At 38.2% G+C, this 19,264-nt stretch overlaps 1 protein-coding gene across 2 annotated transcripts in view; it reads right to left on the bottom strand.

Annotated features, from left to right (window-relative positions):
• Positions 1-3,431: 3,431 nt before the first annotated feature.
• LOC127659391 (BCL-6 corepressor-like protein 1) overlaps positions 3,432-19,264 on the bottom strand; it is a 44,686-nt gene continuing 28,853 nt past the window's right edge. For both annotated transcript variants that reach the window (XM_052149183.1, XM_052149182.1), the window contains exons 5-12: positions 15,240-15,695; positions 14,163-14,371; positions 11,840-12,106; positions 10,214-10,380; positions 9,681-9,826; positions 9,274-9,348; positions 5,454-5,616; positions 3,432-5,307 (exon numbers count right to left, since the gene is read on the bottom strand). In XM_052149183.1, coding sequence (XP_052005143.1) covers positions 4,995-5,307; positions 5,454-5,616; positions 9,274-9,348; positions 9,681-9,826; positions 10,214-10,380; positions 11,840-12,106; positions 14,163-14,371; positions 15,240-15,695 — 1,796 coding nt within the window. In that variant the 3' untranslated portion in view covers positions 3,432-4,994. The remainder of the gene's footprint in view (positions 5,308-5,453; positions 5,617-9,273; positions 9,349-9,680; positions 9,827-10,213; positions 10,381-11,839; positions 12,107-14,162; positions 14,372-15,239; positions 15,696-19,264) is intronic.

The raw sequence follows: 19,264 nt of genomic DNA on the forward strand, positions 1-19,264 counted from the left end.
GGGAGAGTAAATGATGAGAGAATTTAATTATTTGGGTGAACTATCCCTTTAAGGCTTCTATAGCAATCTTTGTCTGACTGTTGTCTGTGTATTGTTTTCTTTTTAAATGAGGCGCTGATACAGAGCTACAGTCAAAGGGTTAATTGAAGCATGTCTTCATTTAGTTGCAGTGGGCTTTGGTTTCAGACTGTCCTTGGGGGCAACCTTAACTTATCTTTCACGTGAGTCTAAATCTCACCTCATTGCTGTATCGTGCTGTGATTTCTGTTCACTCTTTTGCATATAAATGTCTACAGCCACTCAGCATTCTCTTCCATCCCACTGGTTCATTTCAGCACCAGGCAACCAAACCAACCAACCAACCAACAGCAAACTATTGAGACTACTGAGCCAGGCAAATGCTTGCTACACTGATACCCATATTAATTCTAGCAATAGATTAACCTGTGCATTATAAAGGTGTGGGCATATAAGAGAGAAGACGAAGAATTTCTAAACTAACTAAATAACTGATATTTTGAGATGTACATGGGAGAAACATAAATAGCATGACTGTGTTATTGTCTGAGATCAAGAATCATATATTGATTTATTCTGACTTACTCAGCTCACTTAAAAGACAGCTGTTAAATGTTGGGTATAAAAGCATGGTAGCCAAATTTTAAAGTGCTCTTTTATTGTTAGCTGACCATAAAAGTTGCAGTAGTTCCTTGGTATAACACAATCTCCTGAGGCCTTGTCTATACACAGACAGCTCTCATTTCAAATTCCTGTCCTATTTCTTTCCTTAATGAGTACTAAAGTGCATTACTAGTTTCTCAACTATCTCAACTCTTTAAATGAACATTTACTGCTGTCAGCTGTCATCAGCAGTCTAAACCTTTGAGAGCCAATTGGACAGTAGACCTATGTAGGTGTTTATCTTTTTCACTGATATAGTTCAGCTTATATGGATAAAATTATACAAAATATCCTCCTTAACGTTAAAAAGTTGCACTTAAATTAAATCCTCAGTTAATGTTAATATCTAGTGCCTCCTTGTGGACAATACATTTCTCCAAACGCAGGGCAAATGATGCAGAGACAGTACCTGTTCATATTAAAGGGACAGTTCACAAAAAAATGAAAATCAGAACACCTCCACGATAACATCACTGCAACGCACTGCCTCTCGTGGCTTAACGCTTTATTTTATAATATCTTTGAACCCGACTCATCAGAAAGATTCATTATATATGAAGTCGGAACTATCCATCCTACAAATCCATTTTAATATTTGTTATGTTGAAGAAAACAGCAATATCAGTGGCTATAAGTTTGTCATCTTGTATTCTTAAAAAGTGAAGCAACCTAAACTAAAAATGTATTTACTTAAAGATATTGTTCATCCAAAATGGAAAATTCCCTCATCATTTACTCACGCTCATGCCATCCCAGATGTGTATGACTTTCTTTCTTCTGCTGAACACAAAGATTTTTAGTAGAATAGTTCAGTTCTGTGAATGACAGAATGCAAGTGAATGTTGACCAGAACTTTGAAGCTCCAAAAAACACATAAAGGCAGCATAAAAGTAATCCATACAACTCATCCAATCACTTTTTACAATAAATCTCCACTTTCTCTGTCAGAATGTGAAAGTGAAGATATATAGTAACAATTTAAATATTGATCTGTTTCTCAGCCACATTTATCATATTACTATAGACCTCATATGGGTGTCAGGCAACATACTCGGTAGCCTAGTTTACGAATTTCAGAATGTTCAGTTGGAACAACTTTACACGCAAACTTATAATTCATATGTCAAATTACTTGTTTATTGTGAATTTTATTATTAATACATTTAGGGGTTTCCCAATACTTCTGCTATACTTGTACACGTAGAAATGCTCCGATACCAAAACCGATACCATCTGATGTAGGAATGTCATTCCATAAACATTCAGCAGACAAAATAAAATCACGTTGTCCTAGTGTGATCATTAAACTGCAAAGGCTGCGACGTACTGAGATAAATATGTAATTTAGTTTGCATGTGCCGCAAACTTCAACGCTGCTTATACCTCTAAGAGCTCCTTGTCTCATACACGGAAAACACCATCATGAGCAATGCACTCTGTTTGTAGCAGATGACAGCGAGCAGAGTGCTAATTCACATACAGACCACATATTTATTTAATTAAATAGCAAAATGTTTGCCTGTTTAATAATCACATTGGGTCATGTAGGCGACCTGCTTATCCAGAGGTAAGAAGCTACCATTAAAAAGACGGAAAGTGCTTCAAAATAAAAGCTTCCCCCAAAATAAAAAATGACATTTAAATGGAAAAAAGTACAACAGAAATAAGTTTATCACTACTGTATAGTTATATAATATTCACTGTAATACTACTAATACTAATAATAAATCAATAGTAATTTTATTACATTTAAGCAATATCGCACATCTCTTTTTTCCGGTGGCTGTGGCTCAGGTGGTAGACTGGGTTGGCCACTAATCGCAGGGTTGGTGGTTAGAATCCTGGCCCACATGACTCCACATGCCGAAGTGTCCTTGGGCAAGACACTGAACCCCAAGTTGCTCCCAATGGCAGGCTAGCACCTTGCATGGCAGCTCTGCCGCCATTGGTGTATGAATGTGTGTGTGAATGGGTGAATGAGTCAACAGTGTAAAGCACTTTGAATACCGATAAGGTTAAAAAGGTGCTATATAAGTGCAGACCATTTACCATTTTTTGCATTGTGCTGTTCATTTGATAAAAATAATACAATATTATGTTAAAAAAAAAAAAGATTGTTCTATTTTCATTTGATTACATTTTTAATACATTTATTTATTTAGACACCATTTTGAGGAAAATATTTAATTAAACTGTTGATATGGGATTCAGAGAAGGAAGAATCGGTACTCATACTCGTTCTCCAAAAAATGGTAACGGGACATCTCTTAATAAATGATTGGACATCGGCATCTTTGATTGTATTGATGGTACCAGAATTGTATTAATAAGCAATAAGGTATGAGAGGCCGTGCTATAATGTAAATAAATATAAAATATGCAAAGCGGAGGCCTGCAACACATTCAGCCGTATTGCGTATAGCCATATTGCTTTTATAAAACGGTCACCGCATAAAAATATTAAGGACGCACATTTTTCTGTAAATGTAAAATGCAATCCTTCAGCTATGGAGGATATATCCCTGATAATAGACAGTAATAAGAACGCTGCTATGCATCAAGATGCTGTGGAGTGATACAAATAAACGCTCGGTGAAGAGTGACCAATCAGCATCCAAAACTAGAACTCTCCGTTTTATAAACTAAAATCTCAAAGCTTATTGTATTAATTAATGATTGCTGTAACATTCTCTTTAAAACCAATATCCAATGCTACAATCAATGTGAAGCTCACAAGCAAGACTTGACAATCATGCTTTATTCTGGTTGATTTCTTCCAAAAAAGAACCAATTAAACAGCTTTCCTCCTTGAACAGAGTTCACTGAAGCCATATGCCTTCAAAACCAAGAACTTTCTTCATGTCTTGCTGTATTTCCATAAGTAGTGAAACTAAACTCTATCTTTACATTTCTGTCTCTTCATTAAATATAATTTATTGGTTTCAGTTCAAACAAAACTTCATTGATTGTCAACACAAAATCTAACTTAGCACCAGTACATTAAAACTGTACTTTAGCCTGTTAAAATACTGTTTGCAGTTTGGGAAAACAAAACAACCTCAGAATAAAGGGATCATTCATTGTACATTTTAAAATAAAGCACCAACCATACAAAGCAATTTGTCTGATAACCACACAAAAAAGGTCAAATATATTAATGACTATTAAATTAAGCACAAACAATCATCAGTGTAAATAAAACACACCATATGCAACAAAGCACGTCGGAATCCAGTACACCAGGAAAAGATGAGAACGGGAAATCAGAGTAGAGTCCTTGTCAATAAACACTCGAAATAAGTTAAAGACAGAATCTAAAAAAATGGCTCTAGAAAAAAGAAAAAGAAAAAGCTTGTTTTCTGTTTACCACTTCATTTTTAAGGTTGATATCAGTTCAGAAGGCAGATAACCTTTTGATATCTTAAAACAATTGTTGATAAAATAATTTATGACTAATGATCAACCTGCTTATCTTCACAGCAAAAATTAAACAATCATTGGGTGTCACAGGAATGGAAGGGAACAATCCTGTGCCTGCTACAATGCAAATGAAACATAATAGTGAGTGTAGCTAGGAAAGGTGTTATGATCTAGGCAGAGCTTCATTGTGAGAGTTGTGCTGCTGAGGTACGGAGGAACATATGCTGTAGGTTAGGGGGCTTCTCAGGGCCACGATACTCTGGAAGGTGTACACAGGAACCATCTGGCCCAAAGGCATTCCTGTTGCTGTTAGCTAGACATAAGCCTCTTAGCTACAAACATTTAGTTTATCAAGATAAAACAGGCTTGGATTACCACTCCTATTAGACTCACATACCATCAATTACAAACATAAAAACTTGATAAATTACACCCATATGCGTTCACCCTGATGCCAAGATATACATATATTTACTTATACATTTGTTTATTAAAAAAAACAAAAACGAAAAAAAAACTGAATTATTGAATATTGAAAAATACCCACAGATAGGAACCTGAAAGTTTATTCCCAGCGGAGTCCATCCCCAGCCTTTCTCCCTGGGGTAAGGGCATGGCAAAGTCGCTCCCTAGGGCCCCTTTCAATACTGAGGGGGAACGTGGCCTATGATAAGAATGTCTTTGAGAAAATAGGACCTTTCTGGCTGACACTGACTATACAAAGTGCTGGTACTGGTAACAGGCAATCAGTTGCAACGGCAAGGACCTTCATTGTGAGACCACGACTGTGGACAGCACCTCACTGCTCCCCATTTAGATCTAATGGCCGTAGAGACCAGAGGGAGTGCAGAAGGATTGTTTGGGGCCTGCAAACCGATACAGAGCAGGAGGCGCTATCGACTGCAAGGGCTAGAGGTGACCCCTGATATCTCATCCTCATTTTCTCTGAGGATCTGTATGGAGGATCCTAGCAGTCCCTGTAACTCTGGCATGCAGCGCACCAGCTCCACTGTCTCCTCTCCGTCATCTTCCTCAACTGGCTGGAGTTTGTCAGGGGCTGTGCACATCTGACTGACAGAGACCTGTTTCCAAAGCTCTGCTTGGGTGATGGTGGCCACTTCAAACTGAGGGTACCGAGCCCGGAAAATCCGTGCTGACATCTTTAGCCGCTTCAGCACATCTGTTAGCAAGAACCAGTTGCAAAAACTGTTGGGGGGAAACACAGAGTTTATGTATGAAAGTAAAGTTTATCTTGATTGTTTAGTTAGGAGTAAATAATGCAGACAGTATAGTATTAGAATAAATACTGCTTGTCAGCATAGCAGTTTAAATGCATTGCCAATGTCACTCACCCCTGCGATAATGATACTTGAACATGGTAGCAGAGTAGGAGGGGCTCAGAGGAGAACTCAAACAGAAGACAGTCTGTATCAGCATCTCTCTCTTTCACCTGCTCCCCAACATCATCCTCAGGCTGAGACAATAGAAAGTCCCAGCAAGATTCCTGCTCTGTTTCTGTAAAAAAAAAGTTTGGAAAGTGACTTAAAACTAGGGCTGTCAATCGATATTTTTTTTCAAATTGCATTAATTACAAGTAGAACTGTTCAAACTAATGCGGTAATGCGTGCGTTTAATTTAATTGAATTTGTTTAAGGTGTAAAAAGAGGATTAACGCATTCGCCAATTTGACATTAGATTCTGACATTTATTCATATTTATTTTATTTTTCATGTGAGTTCTGAACACTGGTTGGAATAGGGCGAAACCTTTGTGAAGTGTCAGGGGACTTTACACTGTTGTACACCACAAACAACAGCAATTGTATGTCAATGATGAAGGGATGGAGAAACTGTATTTTTTTTTTTTATACCAAATAAACCCAGATGGGACTTGTGATAAACAGAATTCACATGACCCTCTGGAGTTAAGTATCAGTTAAATATCAGTATTTTCCTGGCATCATGTTGCACTTACAATACCATACAATGCGGATAAAGGACCATTACGTAGGCAGTGCTAGCGCAGAGCAAAACAAAATGTTCTCTTTAGCGCTTTTTATGTGGAGTTCAAAGCAGCGTGAATCATATGAATGCAGCTTCACGATTGCTGTAGCAAAGTGGATAGACACGATTAATATTGTGAAGAATGAGAGAGATTTAATGCCCACTGCAATGAATACGCATCCTATAGGTTACGTTTTTCGGTTAGTCAACATCCCACTTACACTGGGAAATGTTTAATGTTACTTGAATTGGTGCTATTTAAGTGCATTTCTGTCCATACAATTTTGAAGGCTTTGTTTGGAAAATGTTAAATGAAACATTTTTGTTACATACTGATTTCTTTTATTATTTAAAAAAAATAAATCTATATTAAAAGCATGGTACAAATACTAAAGCATGGACAAAATTGTGTTGTAAAAATGCAGTGTGAAATGCAGGCCTGTTGTCTGTCATCTGATTTCAATCAAAAGGCACAATTCAACTGAAACTGTTGCAGAGTATGAATAAAACCATTAGGCGATGTTATGTCTTAAGGTGCCTTTATGCTGGAGATGTGCATTACAGATGACACGTTATCTGAAGCTTATATATTGTTGGTCAGGGCATAAAATATTTGACACACTCACCGTAAAAAAGCTTCGCTTTGTCGCCGCATGATTGGGCACTAATGTTCACTCCAGGTGAGAATGACTCATTAGCAATCCATTGTTTCGATTCAAAATGTAGCTCGCTGCGAGAAATCATGTTGAAAATTCACGTTTCGTGTGCAAAAGACTTTGACTAAACTGATTGGTGTGAAAACTTGCTCAAGTACAGGTTTGAACCAAAGAACTGCGCTTGTTCTGAGTCTGTTAAAGGTGATTTGGGCAATGCGTCATGTGACCAGAGGTACAATTCATGTTTGAATGCAAATCATTTTGATTACAATTTGAGAAACACCCAACTGTTTGAAAAATAAAAAAGTATATATATATATATCGGCCATTATCAGCATGAATGTTGATTTTCGATATTTGTTTCCAAAACATGTTCCTGCATAAACCAATAAAACAGGCAACCTCCAGTCAAAAGAACTCTGTGTTTATGGTGCAAATGCTACCCTCTAGTGGACAACTATGTCACTAAATACTTGGATCACTTTCAGCTCAAATTAGGGGAAGCTTGTCCTGACTTGATATTATACCACATTCATTGAGCAATTTAGAGGAAAGTTTCTGATACTTCTGTGTTTGGGGCCGGATGTAAGCATGGGCAGGGGTGGGCTAAGCCCACCCAATCAAACATTTTGGAAACATGGTTTTAATTTAAATAAAAATATATATTTTTCCAATTTGTGCATTGGTTAAAAGCAATATGGTGGGCTGTAGACTGCCCGACCAATCACAAGACCAATCACAAAACAAATGTATTTTTGTCATAGGCCGAAACCAACGGCACACTCAAGGAGCGGCTGCTGCAATCCAGAGAATCACGTGAGCTAGAATGGTAATAAGAGATATTTTTGAGCAATGCATAGGTTTTTAATGCCCATATGGAAGCCTGGTGTGCAGTGACCATGTGGCTGCTGTTAATGTATCACATGCTCCCTCTTATCAAATATCTCCCTCCACATCTGCTACCCAAAATCACACTGTGGGTGTTCGTGAAGTACTGGACCTGAATTATAAAGTGTAGATAAAGTCTGCATGGGATGGATTTTCAGACCCGCTCCTGTGAGATTCTGTCCCACTCCCGCAAAAAAACATAACATTTTTAAACTGTCACGTTTTGTCCCGCTCCCACCCGCAAAAGCCTGCAGGTAGTGGCCTGCACAAATTTTTCAGTCCCGGTCCCCTAAGATTCTTTCCTGCTCCAGTACCAGGCTTTTTTTTTTTTGTTTTTTTAACAATTCCCACCCAGGGAAAAAAACAAACCAAAAAACTGGAAAGAGAGAGAGAAAAAAAACAAACACATTTTGTTATCACTCTAACACTGCCAAATATCTGATTGACCTTTGGTTGGTTTCAAAGTTTTGTTTGTACATTTCTTTAATTAAGCATTAACATGCACAAGGAAGAATTTGTATGAATTAGCCAACATATGTAAATGCCTGTAAATAGTTTAGTAATAGACAAATAACACTCTGTACCTTAAATACATTAAATACATTTGAGGACCATCTATTTTGTTATTTAGATATTTATATTTTGCGGGAGTCCCACAAGTCATTTCTTTCTCCCGCCAACACATCATCCTGCGCTGCACTCTGTTGTGCCAGGTCCCACTGATTCCGCAGCCAATATTAGCTGATAGTACCACACGTGATCATGATTCATCGAATACAGAGTTTTGCAGGATGTGTGCTTTCGTTTCCCCTGTTGATATTTCGGTGTCGATGAGAGATGCTGCCTGTCTCCTCGTGTCTTACATCTTCTTCATATACATTTTTTTACAGTGATGTGATAGTTTGTTGTTTATTGTTTGTCATTGCACTATAAACTACTCCTTGCCATGAAAATAACCTTTGGTGCATGGCATTTCTTTCCTTCTATTCATCCATCCATCCAAATTCCTGTATTCCCTAAATTACTAACGCACATAGTTTTACTGGTAAAAATATCAATACCCTTTGCTACCCTAGAAAAGCCGTCCTCATTACCTAACACTGAAACTGAGAAAAATGGCTTGAATTATTTTGATGTGGATTTTGTAGTTACTGCATTTTCACACAATGGTTACTCTGAATTTCAGCAAACGAGACAAAATCATCTGTGACCGGACAGATCATAAGAGACCTGTTTCATTCAGAACTCTATTTTGTGTTTTGCCTTTTTGGGACAGAATCATTGCTAATTACATTTCTGTCCAACAGAAAAGTCAAACAGAAAGAATCGTCATCATTTAATATTATATAATTACTTCTTTAAGCAGTTCCCATCTGTGTCAAATTTTAGTTTCTTCATTTTGATCTCTCCATTTAATATATTTCCTTTAACTCCATCCTTATTTTCCTCATTTATATTTTGTCAACTCCATCCTTGCATTTGTGGGGACTCTAATATATCTCTGTAATTTTCTGAAAGTGTAATGTTGTCAGGGCCTGTCTGTGAATTTAATAACATTTTAATTTAAATAATATTTCAATAAACATGTATATAATACAATATGCAATACTGCTACGCGTTCTTACCGAACACAGAACTACTGTAGAAATCCCACTGTAGACTATCTTGGTCAGTTCGTCCCTCTAAATCAGTGAAGAACTCTGCATTAAAACAAACACAAATACAGTTTCAATGCAATAAATATATTAAATACACAGCTGTGCATCTCACAGAGATCACCTCAGGAGAATAAATGTGAAGATTTAGGAGAAAATCTTTCAGTATGTGGATGAAGCCAAGTCAAGATGAAGAGTTAATGATGAAGAGTGTTAAAAGGGCAAACATATTTAATAAATATTATTTTTATTAAGAATGCTTAATAACATTCACAATAAAACAATATTTAGTGAATGCAGTTTATTGCGGTAAACAGGTTTAGTAAAGCTGTCTGTAATAATTTTAAGTTCAGATTGTCAAAATGAATCCCCTTTACCTTTGAGGAAAGTTTTCATTCCGGGACTTTGGGCGAGTTTAACTGCAGTCTGACCAGAGTAGGTTGCAAGCGTGGGATCTGCCCCATGATTTAACAGCATCCAGACAGCTGCTAAATTATCGGCTGCAACTGCATCATGAATAGGGCTGCAAACGTTTGAAACATGACTTTAAAACAGAATTATCCAGATATAATTTGTGTATGACCTGCTAAGAGCATATCTTTGTTAATGCTAATGGCTGCAATGATGAAGAGGGCACAATGGTAAGAGGAAGAAAAGTCTGATATGGGTGGGTGGGTGGATGTATATAATATTTTTTGTACAGTCTGATAATACTTTCCTAAAAACACCTCTTCCAAATCTAATGTGCCCATTAGCTACCCAGCACAAAATTGTGTCATTATACAACAGCCCAAAGTTCATGACAGTATATGTTTAACTAGCTAATAATGAATATTTCAAATAATTACTTTCTTACTCTGATATAAGTGTGTGCCTTTAATTACGTCCTCACTTTAAGATCATTGCTTACCGTGTTCCGTCTTGTGCGCTGCAGTTAACATCTGCACCATGTTTTAGCAGCACCTCTACGATGTGAGTCCAGCCACGTGAACAGGCCTCGTGCAGTGCCGTGTAACCTGCGTTGTCACGGCGGTTCACCTCTCGCACATCCTTTTCCAAGCAATATAAAACTACATCCTAAAAAATTCAACATTAGTAAGCAATCAACCAAACAGCCAATATCATACATACCAAAATCGGCAGAGTATAGAATGATTGCTTACGGTCAATATACAATGACAATTGATCCTTTTCTAAGTGCCTCCTTAAAAATGTTACTGACCAGTTGTGTGGTAGAAACTGTTGCTGTTCGTCATATTATCAGACACGTTGTTGCTATTTTCAAATGTAAATCTATGAAAGTCCAGTGTGTTTGGATAGTTTTAAACTGAATTTTTACAAAATCATCCACAAATATGTTAGAATAGTGAGTGACACATTGTGTTAGCTCTCATTTTCAAATGAACCTGTATAACATCAGTAAAACTGCTGCAAGGTAAAAACAAATGTGCATGAATTCATTAAAATATTGATTCATGTCATAATAGAGGCAACCATGCCACTATTATAGTAAAAAGTTAACAGTGCCACAGGCTCTGTATACACCTGGAATTGAAATTCATTTTGAGCAATCCATTTGAAATGGGACGATGCAAAAGGGAGGTGTCAACAGGGTCCAAAACATTTTGAGAATTGTCCATTTCAAAAACACATTTACATGACATTTGACTACATTGGGCTTGTAATGTAAATGCTCATCCGCTCAAATGTCTTAAAACAGCAGCAAAGCACCGCCTTGTTTTAAGGTTTATGGCGTTACGTTATCATGGCAACGACATTGTAAAACTGGATTTAACTTCACAAATATAAGGTTAGTAAGCGATTTTAACACACTAAAATCATGTTAACACACATACTGTTTACATCTCATGGCTATACTTTTATATATAGTGAGTATTTTAATGTTTACAGATTGGCCACATTCACTTCCATTGTAAGGGCCTCACTGTAACCAAACCACAAGTCAAAATCAATTTTTGTAGTAATCAACATTATGCAACAAATGCTGAGCTCAACTTGAAATGAAATCCAGGAGTATTTTGGGCTACGAGTAAGAGATGTTAACAGTTCTGTTCACTATCATTACTAGTTGTATACGCTATCAAATAAGACTTCTCTCTTTTGAGTTGACTGTGATAAGTGTTTACTTAGTTGTTACGCTTAATAAACAATACTGCTACTATTGATACTTCAAAGAAAAATAGCAGATAAAAATCCTTTGCAAAGCACACATCATTCTAGTCCATGTAAGAATATCACATTTAAAATTTTTACCACTTTATAAGCACGTTTTACTGAAAACTGCATCGCTCAGCTATGTCCAATTAATTTGTATAGGATGTTCTGTAAAGCTTGTTAGAACAAGCAACAGTTACCACAGGGGGTGGAGCTTAGCGAAGGGTCAATCAAAATTAACAAAATGTAACCTTCCAACAATAATTGCATATAATATAAACAATCATATCTTAAAGTATTAACATTACAATATCAGCATGACTGACATTGTCTACAAACAAAAGAGATGAGAATGCACTACCTGGTAACCTAATCTAGCAGCTCTCTGTAACAGCGTCTCTCCTGCATTCTTATTCACGATCAGTCGACGGACTTCTGGAGGCACTGGCCGGCTTGGTGTAGATTCAAGGATTCTTGATTTCACGGACGTTCCTTTTTTACCAGACAGTGGGAAGCTTGACTGCTTGGGAGAAGCGTTTGGTATTGGGGTTTTCTTGGCAACGGGACCATCCTCATCTGGTATGAGGGTCCCTGTGTGTTTTCCCAAGCTATTTCTCTTAGTCTTGAGCTGAAATAAAGACAAAAAGAGTGTCATGCACGAGGGATGTGACATTGAGAGGACAGCAACTGTTCCGTGACCCTGTCTAATTGAAACAGCTGTTGTAAGAAAGTGCTATGTAGTAACTCAAAATGCCACAAGGGGGCAGCGTAAGACTAACTGGGGGGAAAAATGAGAGCAAACGTCTTTACCTGTTCCTTACAAACACAATTTTGCCATTAAACCCCAAGAAATCAAAAGTGGACTTCTGAGGCTTTTTGTCATTCTCTAAACCTTTTAAGCCATCTATATGTTGATGTACTACTAAAAGTTGACCAAATCAGCCTTTAAATATACACATTTAAAATACAGTGGCAAGAAAAATTATGTGAACCCTTTGGAATTAGCTGGTTTTCTGCATTAATTTGTCATATAATGTGATCTCATCTTTATCAAACGTCACAAGTATAAATAAACAATGTGATTAAGCTAACAACGAGCTGAACACATCCTGTTAAACATTCACAGTGCTGTGGAAAAAGTAACTGAACCATTGGATTTCATAACAGGTCGATCCTCCTTTGGCAATGAAAACCTCAACCAAGCATTTCTGGTAGCTGTGGATTAGACCTGCACAACATTCAGAAGGATTTTGGACCATTCTTCCTTATAGAACTGCTTCAACTCAGCCATATTCTTAGGATGTCTGGTGTGAATGGCTCTCTGAAAGTAATTCCACAGCATCTATAGTGGGTTAAGGTCTAGGTTCTGACTGGACCACTGCAAAAAGTGGATTTTTTATTTTATTTTATGTAGTCGATTTACTTCAATTTTTAGGGTCATTGTCCTACTGCATCACCCAACTTCACCTGAGCTTCACAGTTGGAATGATGTTTTCATGTTGATATGCAGTGCTCTTTATACACCATAAGTAGTGCTGCTGTGTGTTCTTCCCAAACAATTCAACCTAAATTTCATCAGTCCACAAAATGTTTTCCCAGCAGCATTATGGAATTTCAAGGAGGTCTTTGGCAAACTTCAGGTGTGCAGCAATGTTTTTGTTGGAAAGTAGCGGCTTCGTTCGTGGTGTTCTGCCATGGACACCATACCCGTTTCATGTTTTCTGTATAGTAGACTCATGAACAGAGATGTTACCAGTTCCAATGATTCCTTCAGGTCTTTAGCTGTCACTTTGGGTTATTTTTTAAATCATTGAGCATTCTGCATTGTGCCCTTTGGGTCATATTGGCTCAATTTCTAGGGAGAGTAGCCACAGTATTAAATCATCTCAATTTATAGACAATGTATCTAACTTTGGACAGGTGAATATCTAAGCTCTTCGAGATAACTTTGGAACCCTATCCAGCTTTATGCAAAGCAACAATTCTTGATCATAGGTCTTCTGAGATCTCTTTTTTGCGAGGCATGGTCCATGTCTGAAAATGCTTCTTTTGAATAGCAAATTTAAATTGTTTGAATGCTATTTATAAGTCAAAGTAGTTCTAACCCACACCTCCAATCTCATTTCATTAATTGGATGCCAGGTTTGCCAACTCCTGACTCTAATTAGCATTTGTTGACATAATTAATCTTAATTTACATTTCCCAACCTATACTGTGAATGTTTGAATTATGTATTTAATAACTACAAGAACTACACAATATATTGTGTGTTATTAATTAAAACAGATGTGTGTTTGATCATTAGTTTAATTTATATGAAGATCAAACCACATTTTAAGACAAATTTATACATAAAGGCAAGTAATTGTAAAGGGTTCACATACTTTTTCTTGCCACTGTATACAGACTATCTGTAAATTACTCATTTTTCACTACACAGATTTGTGTCCAATAAAATGCTCTCTACAATGAGAATTCCCCTCCACCTAATATCACCTGCCATCGACTAGCAAGTGGCAAATCATAGCTCATGGCTGTGAAGTCAAAAATACACTTATCTATTTAAAAATAAAAGGGACAATTTCTTTCAATGCATCCTGCCCAAACTTTTTGTTTTCAATAGAAAATAGAAAACAGGGCATTTCAAGCCATGTCATTGGCACATAAATCTTTTTTGGCTAACCTTTTTCTGATCATCTGCATCACTTAAGTGTTTACTTTTAAACTTCCTCTTCCCAGAGGGTTTGTCTTTAAGCAGTGGGGCAGGAGGACTCTCCTGAGGTAGTGCCAAGCCTGAGCGTGTGAACAGTTTCCGCCTAGGGCTGATGTCAGGGGTGGGCACGCCACTGGTCAGCGTGGCACTGAGGCAAGGGTACACGCCCATCTTCTCATCTGCAACAGCATACACAGACTTCTTAATTATTATTTCAAGCCAAACCTTCTTATTACATCATTCCTAAAACAGCATGAATGGATGTATTAACAGATGGATAGATAGCTCCAGAGTCGTCATCTAGCAATCGACTAGGCGATTGGTAAGGTTCACTAGTTTATCTTGATTTTTTGTAAGATTTGTTTTTAAGTTTTTTATATTTTTAGTGGTGGTGTTAATTAGTGTGACCCTGCTTAAGCTATTAGACAGTTTACATGGTAAAACCCAAGGAAAAGTTGTATTTTTAATTGATCACCTTTAATGCACTGCTGCTATAGTCAATCACATTCATAATACGTGGCTGGATGCAGATGAAAATTAAGGGTGCTGTTCACAGGTGTGATACTTCATTGTCCATAGTTCACTGAATTTTTTTGTAGTCATTTAATAAAAAAATATTTTACAGCTGGCCAGTGACTTGGAGCCATCTTCAAGAATTGTAATTGAATTGTTCTAATGAAAATGTTTTTCACTTTAAAAAATAAAATCGATCTAGCTGTTTTTTTTTTTAACTCAAGAATGCGTCTTATTTAAATGCCCCCTTAGAAAGGTGCCTGATCTTGGTCATGTGATTTTGATGATATGTAGTTTTGCACATGCCTAATTGTAAAAAGTACACTGCAAACTGCTTTGGATAAAAATCACTTGCTAAATAAAAAGGACGGGCCTACATAGATAGATATTGGTCCTCAAAGGGAAATTTAGATACAAAAAAAAAGATCAATTATGCTACCCTAAGCTGTAGACTAAGTATCAAGACAAAGCAAAGAAATTATGGAATGATGATCTCAGCAAAATGTTCACCAAGCCTCAGACATCTTTACTTACTAGTGGCATCACCATCTTCCACGCCCAGCTTCTCCTCCTCTCCATCTGCCACCTTATCCTTCTCTGTGATGTATTCCCCATTCTGATATTTACGATTCTTGCAGCGTTTCCTCTTCTTTATTGAAGAGGTGTTTCCACCCTCACTGGGCCTGTCCTTGTCTGCATCCACCTCTTCAGGAAGAGGATTGATCCGAGGCCTACCGCGCGGTCGGCGGATTGGTACAGGGGGTGGTGGGGTGGGAGGTGGTGTAGAGGGGGTACCGAGAGGGGGAGGAGTAGGTGGAGTAGCGAAGCTCCAGTCTCGGAGCAATGCTTCATCGGTCCTTCTTCGCCCTCGCCTCAGCCGCGGAGAGGCCTCCTCCTGGGAGACTGATTCCTTACTAGGCCAACCTGGGCTGCTGAGAGAGCTTGAGTCTCTCTCAACCTGATGATTTCTACATGGACTGCTCTCAGAATCTGTAGGGAACATGGGTGACATGACAAACACTGAGATATTGTGTAACCATTCCATTTTATAAAACAGTTATTCGGTTACAAAGGACAAAGTAGCAACATTATCTTATTAAAGGAAAAGAATGTTATGTCTTCACGTCACCAAATTAAATAGAAAAATGTATTTATAGCTACTGTATGTTCGGAAAGGCATACTACCATCCTACTCCAACTATTTCTGCCATTTGTATCACGGTTCCCACACTTTTTGTCCAATTACCTTCCATATTTAATTTTATCCAATGAAATATTTTAGAAGAAGCATAATTACAAATGTCCATGACTTTTTAGGATTTAAATAATTTCCATGACTTTTCCTAGCCTTTTTAAAATGTAAAACATTAGGCCCTAATATTTGCAGGTTGTACCCTGATCTATATTCTACAGAAATAATAAGAATGATGTTCCAAGTGATAATATGCTAGTCCTTCGGCGAACTCAATATTTCTCTGTCGGGCTAGTTAGGATGCTCAAACAGAGCCATTGTTTGATAAAAGCCACGGTGTTTACACTTTTCAGGGAAATCACCTAATATATATATATATATATATATATATATACACACACACACACACACACACACACACACAGTGCATTCGGAAAGTATTCACAGCGCTTCCACATAACATTATGTTATGTTACAGCCTTATTCCAAAATTTATTAAATTCATTATTTTCCTCAAAATACTACAAACAATACCCCACAATGATAACGGGAAAGAAGTTTGTTTGAAATCTTTGCAAATTTATTAAAAATCAAAAACGAATAAAATCACATGTACATAAGTATTCACAGCCTTTGCTCAATACTTTGTTGAAGCACCTTTGGCACCAATTACAGCCTCAAGTCTTTTTGTGTATGATGCTACAAACTTGGCACACCTAGTTTTGGATAGTTTCTCCCATTCTTCTTTGCAGGACCTCTCAAGCTCCATCAGGTTTGATGGGGAGCGTCGGTATACAGTCATTATCAGATCTCTCCAGAGATGTTCAATCGGGTTTAGGTCTGGGCTCTGGCTGGGGCAGTCATGGACATTCACAGAGTTGTCCCGTAGCCACTCCTTTGCTATCTTGGCTGTGTGCTTAGGGTCGTTGTCCTGTTGGAAGATGAACCTTCGCCCCAGTATGAGCTCCAGAGTGCTCTGGAGCAGGTTTTCATCAAGGATGTCTCTGTACGTTGCTGCATTCATCTTTCTCTCGATCCTGACTAGTCTCCCAGTTCCTGCCGCTGAAAAACATCCCCACAGCATGATGCTGCCACCGCCATACTTCACTGTAAGCATGGTATTGACCAGGTGATGAACAGTTCCTGGTTTCCAGACATGACGCTTGCCATTCAGGCTAAAGAGTTCAACATTTGTTTCATCAGACCAGAGAGTTTTGTTTCTCATGATCTGAGAGTCTTTCAGGTGCCTTTTGGCACACTCCAGGCAGGCTGTCATGTGCCTTTTACTGAGGAGTGGCTTCAGTCTGGCCACTCTACTATATAGGCCTGATTGGTGGAGTGCTGCAGAGATGGTTGTTCTTCTGGAAGGTTCTCCTCTCTCCACAGAGAAACGCTGGAGGTCTGTCAGAGTGACCATCGGGTTCTTGGTCACCTCCCTGACTAAGGCTCTTCTCCCCCGATCGCTCAGTTTGGCCGGGCGGCCAGCTCTAGGAAGAGTCCTGGTGGTTTCAAACTTCTTCCATTTATGGATGATGTAACCCACTGTGCTCATTTGGACCTTCAATGCTACAGAAACTTTTCTGTACCCTTCCCCAGATCTGTGCCTCGATACAATCCTGTCTTGGAGGTCTACAGACAATTCCTTGGATTTCATGGTTTGGTTTGTGCTCTGACATGCACTGTTAACTGTGGGACCTGATACAGACCGGTGTGTGCCTTTCCAAATCATGTCCAATCAACTGAATTTACCACAGGTGGACTCCAATCAAGTAGTAGAAACATCTCAAGGATGATCCGTTGAAACAGGATGCACTTGAGCTCAATTTTGAGTGTCATGGCAAAGGCTATGAATACTTATGTACATGTGATTTTTTCATTTTTAATAAATTTGCAAACAAACAAACTTCTTTTATGTTGTCATTATGGAGTATTGTTTGTAGAATTTTGAGGAAAGTAATGAATTTAATAAATTTTGGAATAAGGCTGTAACATAACATAATGTGGAAAAAGTGAAGTGCTGTGAATACTTTCCGGATGCCCTGTGTATATATATATATATATATATATATATATATATATATATATATATATATATATATATATACACAGTGGGTACGGAAAGTATTCAGACCCCTTAAATTTTTCACTCTTTGTTACATTGCAGCCATTTGCTAAAATCATTTAAGTTCATTTTTTTCCTCATTATTGTACACACAGCACCCCATATTGACAGAAAAACACAGAATTGTTGACATTTTTGCACATTTATTAAAAAAGAAAAACTGAAATATCACATGGTCCTAAGTATTCAGACCCTTTGCTGTGACACTCATATATTTAACTCAGGTGCTGTCCATTTCTTCTGATCATCCTTAAGATGGTTCTACACCTTCAATTGAGTCCAGCTGTGTTTGATTATACTGATTGGACTTGATTAGGAAAGCCACACACCTGTCTATATATAAGACCTTACAGCTCACAGTGCATGTCAGAGAAAATGAGAATCATGAGGTCAAAGGAACTGCCTGAAGAGCTCAGAGACAGAATTGTGGCAAGGCACAGATCTGGCCAAGGTTACAAAAAAAATTTCTGCTGCCCTTAAGGTTCATAAGAGCACAGTGGCCTCCATAATCCTTAAATGGAAGACGTTTGGGACGACCAGAACCCTTCCTAGAGCTGGCCGTCCGGCCAAACTGAGCTATCGGGGGAGAAGAGTCTAAGTGAGAGAGGTAAAGAAGAACCCAAAGATCACTGTGGCTGAGCTCCAGAGATGCAGTCGGGAGATGGGAGAAAGTTGTAGTAAGTCAACCATCACTGCAGCCATCCACCAGTCGGGGCTTTATGGCCTCTCCTCAGTGCAAGACACATGAAAGCCCGCATGGAGTTTGCTAAAAAACACCTGAAGGACTCCAAGATGGTGATAAATAAGATTCTCTGGTCTGATGAGACCAAGATAGAACTTTTTGGCCTTAATTCTAAGCGGTATGTGTGGAGAAAACCAGGCACTGCTCATCACCTGTCCAATACAGTCTCAACAGTGAAACATGGTGGTGGCAGCATCATGCTGTGGGGGTGTTTTTCAGCTGCAGGGACAGGACGACTGGTTGCAATCGAGGGAAAGATGAATGCGGCCAAGTACAGGGATATCCTGGACGAAAACCTTCTCCAGAGTGCTCTGGACCTCAGACTGGGCCGAAGGTTCACCTTCCAACAAGACAATGACCCTAAGCACACCGCTAAAATAACGAAGGAGTGGCTTCACAACAACTCCGTGACTGTTCTTGAATGGCACAGCCAGAGCCCTGACTTAAACCCAATTGAGCATCTCTGGAGAGACCTGAAAATGGCTGTCCACCAACGTTTACCA

Source organism: Xyrauchen texanus, chromosome 19, assembly GCF_025860055.1.
Source record: "Xyrauchen texanus isolate HMW12.3.18 chromosome 19, RBS_HiC_50CHRs, whole genome shotgun sequence".
Taxonomy (NCBI): domain Eukaryota; kingdom Metazoa; phylum Chordata; class Actinopteri; order Cypriniformes; family Catostomidae; genus Xyrauchen; species Xyrauchen texanus.